This window comes from Neomonachus schauinslandi, chromosome 7 (genome assembly GCF_002201575.2).
Source record: "Neomonachus schauinslandi chromosome 7, ASM220157v2, whole genome shotgun sequence".
Taxonomy (NCBI): Eukaryota; Metazoa; Chordata; class Mammalia; order Carnivora; family Phocidae; genus Neomonachus; species Neomonachus schauinslandi.
In genome coordinates, this window is record NC_058409.1 from 60,524,183 (window position 1) to 60,530,541 (window position 6,359).

Consider the following 6,359-nt stretch of genomic DNA (forward strand, 5'->3'; position numbering starts at 1 on the left):
AAAATTCTCTTGATTTTTTTTTTACTCTAGGCTTGATCCTTCACTACCTGAGACGTCAAAAAAGGAGCACAGCTCAGCTGAAAACATGTCTTTAGAAACTCTAAGAAACAGTAGTTCAGAAGACCTCTTTGATGAGATTTAACTGTCTCAAAAAGGTACTTTGATGATCACGAGACTATGTTTTCTGTTCATTTCTTTAAAAAAGCAAGATTTCAACTCAGCAGCAGCTATTACTGTACCTTACAATTTAATTACATACACACTGAATTGAAACCATTGTGCAAAATGGATTATACATGTATATGAAGATGTGATTTGATGACAGTGGTACATTATTCTAAACTATTCATTCACATGCCTGTAATTACATAAAACCTCAGACTTTTTATTGCAAAGGACACATTTATCTTATTTAATTCACACATATTATATGTGGTAGCTGTCTAACATCCTGTCTAGGAAGATTTTAGAAATAGGACAAAGAAAATGTCTACAGTTCTTTTTTGAATAATCATATTCTGAACAGTGAGCATTTTAATTTGTGAAGTGATGTATAAAATTTATTTTTAGTTTGTACACAATCTCAAAATCTGATGACAAAATTGTTGATGCATTGAAGATTTTGTGTTCCTAATAAAATATGTTATTTAGCTTAGCTTTTTCCTTTTTTATAGTAACAGGCTTTGCAAGGTGCTTATTAATATAAATGAAACTGCTTTTTTATCAAAAATGTATTTTTCAGAGATTGTTGATGAAAGATTTCTTACACATTAAGGGCCTTCTTTGAAAATAAGGACCGTGCGATATTATCATCCTCAATAACATCTAGCACAATTAAAAAAAAAAAAATACTTACTGTTTCTACCTCCTACCCTCTCATTTTGTCCTCACTTCTCTCCAGTTGAACATCCATTTTCTCTGTGGTTCTCAAAGTTAACAGTGACCACCGTGTTGCTAAATTCAATGGTTGGTCCATTTTCAGTCCTGATCTTACTAAGCCTCTCAGCTACACCTGACATAGTCAATCACTTCTCCTCAATAAACATTTTTTTCACCTGACTTTTGCAATAACATAGGCTGTTTGTATTCCTTTCTTTTTGGCCCCTGAGTCTTTGTCCTTGACGACCAACAGTTAAGTGTTTGTGTGCCTTGGGCTTAATCTTCAGCTTTCTTCTTTTCATTACCTACATTGTCTCCCTAGCTTTTCTTTGGCTTTAAATACCATTTGCATGCTAATATCTCCAAAATTAGAAGAGTTCTATTTCCGTAGTCGTATATATATATATATATATATATATGTACAGTTGACCCTTGAACACTGTAGGGGTTGGGGCACTGATACCCTGGGTAGTCAAAAAAGTGTGTATAACTTTTGATTCCCTAAAAACTTAACTACTAAGAGCCTACTCTTGACTGGAAGCCTTACAGATAATTTAAATTCAATTAATACATATTTTGTATTTATATGTATTATATATTGGATTCTTATAATAAACTAAGCTAGAGAAAGGAAAATGTTACCAAGAAATCCTAGGGAAGAGACAATACATTTAACTAGAATCCTGCAAAAAAAAAATCTGTGTATAAGTGAACCTGCACGGTTCAAACCCATGTTGTTCAAAGGTCAGGTGTATAATTTATCATTAATTTATCGCAAAAGGAGCTTCTTAAAAATCTGACTGAGTACATCTGTCTGTTTTGGATGATTATTTGGATGTTTAGATACATCTAAAGTGGAGATCTGAATGTGTTCCATCATTTTTCCCCCCAGTCTTCCCCATCCAACAAATTGTGCAACCATGTACCTAGTTGCTCCAGGCTAAAAACCCAGTGCCTCTGCTTCCCTCATCTTCACATCCTGGCATTTTTACCTCCAAATTACAGCTTGACTCTGTCTACTTCTCTCTCTCTCTGTCTGCTACATCTGCCTCCTGACTGGTCTCCCTGCTCATCTCCTACTCTGCAATGCAGACAAACTGAATTTTTTAAATTTTAGGTAAGATCATTTCACGCCTGGATCAAAACCTTCCAGTAGTAATCCATTGCCCTTTGAATAAAGTTCACACTCCTTACCACAGCGTATAAGGTCTGATATGATCTGGCCCCTACCTATCTTTCCCCTTGATTTCCGGCTCCTTTCTCTGTGCTTGCCTTGCTCTTTACTGTCCCTCAAGGAGGCCAGAGCTCAGAACAATTGTATTGTTGGGCGCTATACTCAGAATGTTCATCTTTATATGGTTGGTTTCTTCTCTTCTATCAGGTCTAGAACCAAATGTCACCTCCTCAGAGGTGCTTTCCCTGAAATACCCTTTCTAAAGATGAGCACACTCCCAGTCACTGTCTCATTGGAGTGTTTTTTTCATTGTACATATTACTACCTAGAGTTATTTTTTCATCTCTCTCTCTCTTTCATGTCTCCCAGTAGGAAATAAGCCCCATCATAGCAGAGGCATGACCATCTGTTTTATCTATTTTCAGTTCCCAAAACAGGGCGCAAGATTCACAAAGGCTTTTAGTAAGCATTTGTTGAATGAATAAATGCATGTCTATCACAACATAGGTACTCGAAGTGTTTCTTTATTAATCTGTTTTGAAAAGAAACTTAAGGTTGAAATTTAGTCAGTTGATTTGATACAAAGAAATAATTGTTTAGAAAGCTCAAGTACCTTTTATGATTAATTATAAATAATATATGCATAAATATGTATGCATGTAGGCTTGATCACAGAGAGTGAATGAGAAAGGATTACACATATTGTTGATATCAGAAATAGGATTTTATTAAGTCAATGGAACAACAAAACATTTTAAATAGAAATTTTACTTCATTTTTATTTCTATAGTGGCTTCCATTTAAGAGGGGAAACTTTAAAATAAATGTAAATGGGGGCGCCTGGGTGGCTCAGTCGTTAAGCGTCTGCCTTCGGCTCAGGTCATGATCCCAAGGTTCTGGGGTCGAGCCCCACATCGGGCTCCCTGCTCAGTGGGAAGCCTGCTTCTCCCTCTCCCACTCCCCCTGCTTGTGTTCCCTCTCTTGCTGTTTCTCTCTCTGTCAAATAAATAAATAAAATCTTTAAAAATAAAATAAAATAAAATAAAATAAATGTAAATGTAAATATGTAAAATATAAAAATATAATTATAAGTCTATAGACATAATTTATAAGTCTGAAATTCTACTCAGTTACATGGGAACTTCACTATAATAATGAGTTTCATATAATCTGAGATTTGTCTTAGAATTTTCCAAGGGGATTTTGTACATAAAGTACCAGAATCTCAAAATAATGTCATCTTATCTGAATAACCAAAGTTAGTATACAACTGTGTGTGTGTGTGTGTGTGTGTGTGTATACAGACATGTACAATTTTTTTAAGTGAAAGAGAAGAAGAAAACAATTTTGGCTATTAACTCACTCTTGGTGGGAGAGTGAGAGAGTGATGTATAAAGAGTGTTTCCTAGTAATTGTAACAACAGAATCTATAAAGTTCATAATATTTACAAAATTTTGATAGTATTTTTCCAGGGCAGTGGATCTTTTCAACCAGTATTGTGTGTCAGATTGATTCAGCTGGTTAGAACAGGGCATAATAAGCCCATAGTTATGGTTCCCTCCTTTATATCTAATGTGGAGAAATTGAAGGGATAGTTTTACATTTTGTGCTATGTAGACAGATACCTATAGATTTGGTGTTAAGATATCCAGATCTGGTCATTCTATGCCATGATTTTTCCTCACATTTTCCATTGTCTGTACTCAAAAACAGATTGTTGCAGGAAAACCCTGAAATGGAAGGCACGAGAATTAAGTTGTAATGCAGCATGTCTTTTGTTTTCTTTTTAATTCTTTTGACCTTTTTTGATCTCTGTTGTAAAACAAGGTGTTTGCATTTTTGAAGTTTTTTTCAACTTAAAATTGTATAATTCTTGGCTCTGGTCTATAATCAGATGGTATGACTTAGGCCTCATTAGGGAAGTTCATGAAAGAAAAAGTCCCATCTCAGGAAGAGATGTCTTTATTATATAGTTTAAAAAGGTCAGGAAACTACTTTAGATGAATTTTTCTTAGTGACCTGTAACTCAAATTTATAAAATACTAGACCCTATGTTTTAGAGCCAGGTAGCTCTTAATTGGGTAAATTTGGTTCAACAACTGTTTATAAAGGATCAGTTATGCACAAAATACAGAACTGGGCCACATGGAGAATTAAAGGATAAATCCATCCATTCACCAAATATTTGTTAAGCATTTGTGTCAGTCTCTATTTTGGGCAGTAGATGCAACAATGAGTAATACATGTGCTCTGTTGATGTGGAGCTTATGTTCTAGTAAGTGAAATTTGGGGCCTGCTCTCAACGAGTGGAAGTATATGGAAGGGGGTTGAGATTGGGGCCCCAAACCACTCTGTGACGAAGTATGATATCAAGGTATGGTAGGATAAGTGGCATAAAGAGAAGAACAAAGAATTAAAAGTTATGGGTGAGGATCCATAGAAGATAAAAGATCCAACCAGGAGGGTAGGAGAAATTGGTAGGGTTGGGGACAGTGAGCTGAGGATGAAGCTGTCTGCCAGATCAGAGAGAGTGCAGAAGGTACTGGGGTTAGGGCCTTGGGGTTAATGTTCGAGTTTGTAATTGTGAGTCATCAGAATGAAGGAGACAAGTTAGAAGGCATTCTGGGAGGAATATTGACCAGGTGGATTTAGTGTGAAACTAAGTTATGTAATAAAGACATAAGAATTGAGCTCTATAGTTTGAGCTGACACTTCCATGGGAAGATATACAGTGCCAGAAATCTTCATGTCATGGAGCCCTTCCTGGATATCTGGGAATGAGAAAGGAAAACCAGTCAATGGGTCCTCTACAGAGACTGCCCAGAAGCAGCCAACCCTCCTCCTTTTGTTGTCTCTAATTCTTGCACTCAGTATTATTTACAGAATCCATTTTTAATAAAATGATATTAAATAGCTGACATCTAAATTCATGAAAGACCTCATGAATTTGCCTATACATCAGGAAATGCAAAACATAGGTAGTTAACACATTTTGTAAGGGAGAATGATAGTCACAAAAGAACTATTTATCCATTTCTAGCTATTGTCTGAATTAAAATTTTTCACTGCTGTTCTGAAAACTTCCAATGAATCCTTTTCAGGAGGGCAGATTTCATTTGCACGTGTTCTTTGAGCAAGCCTGCAATGATTTTTCTCTATATTTTAATAATCAGAAAAGGATACCTTGAAAAATACATGACAAGCATTTTGTGGTTGCTACATAATTGACCGACCATCTCCTGTCCTCTGATCTACTAACTACCACCTCTCTGATCTACTCAACCTAAAACACTCCCCAGCCTACCTTCTACTCACTTTCTCCCTTTCGGTTATCCACATGTCATTTCATTTACCAACTATCACTATCACTTTCTGATTTTCCTCTGCATTCAAATAAAATTCATTATGAATTTTATTGTTCATATGTTGATTTTTCTTCCCTCTTTTGGAGGCCATTCATCCTAAACTCTCATCTCAAATCTCAGAGGGAACTATATTTTCTGAATGAGGGTCTCTTTGTCCCTGAAGGCTCTTGGTTCTTCAGGAGAGGAGAGGGAGATTGGAGCCTGCCCTTATCTCGATAGTAGCTATTCTCATTAAGGGCAGGAGCAATTTTGGTGGCAACTGTTCCACTAAATGAAACATAGGCTAGTCCTGAACTACTTACTTTTGGTTTAGAGACAGTTTCCAACTTAATTACTATCTTAGAAATAACACAGCCAGGCAAATATATGTAGGTGGATTAGATAATTTTTATGGAAGCTGCTCATACAAGACCCTTGTAGGAATCTGTCTTAACTCTACATTCCTCTGAAAACAGCCTGAGATAAGGGCTTGCATACAGGCAATTTATTTGGATATCTGATCCCAGGGAGCGGGAGTGCTGCACTAGAAGCATTTAAAAGGAAAGGAGGAAAAATCGGTGCAATGATGCCTTATCAAGGCGGCCAGTCCTATGGATGATATGCTCCCCCCCCCCCCCCCCAGGATCTTCTGAGGTACCTTCTGAAAGTTATCTCAGGACCATACATCCAGGAGCTGAAGGGGAGAAGCGTTTATCCATGGGTTGCTGTTTCCATTGGTAAAGGGTGTCCTGGAAGCCTCGTTCCCACATATTTCACTTGGCCCCTGTTGAATACGTAGCAGGTTCCTGTAGGTGACCAAAGCTGCAATCTCAGGGAGGCCCTAGACAGGAAATAGAAGCAGCACAAGAGCCATTGCCTGCCTGAAGAAGAGCAAAACCTGCTGGGTCTGATTGCCAAAGAAATGGCGGCTATTGAGGATTTTGAGGTGGTGTACAAGGGG

At 37.0% G+C, this 6,359-nt stretch overlaps 1 protein-coding gene across 3 annotated transcripts in view; it reads left to right on the forward strand.

The window, feature by feature from the left end:
* Positions 1-5,973, forward strand: part of XRCC4 (X-ray repair cross complementing 4) — a 229,523-nt gene extending 223,550 nt beyond the window's left edge. The window contains exons 8-9 of one of the 3 annotated variants that reach the window (XM_044916782.1): positions 31-155; positions 5,926-5,973. In XM_044916782.1, the coding sequence (XP_044772717.1) occupies positions 31-142 (112 nt within the window). In that variant the 3' untranslated portion in view covers positions 143-155; positions 5,926-5,973. Of the gene's footprint in view, positions 1-30; positions 863-5,925 lie in introns of those variants that run through there. The other 2 variants (XM_044916783.1, XM_044916781.1) reach the window with 2 other exon arrangements.
* Positions 5,974-6,359: the final 386 nt, after the last annotated feature.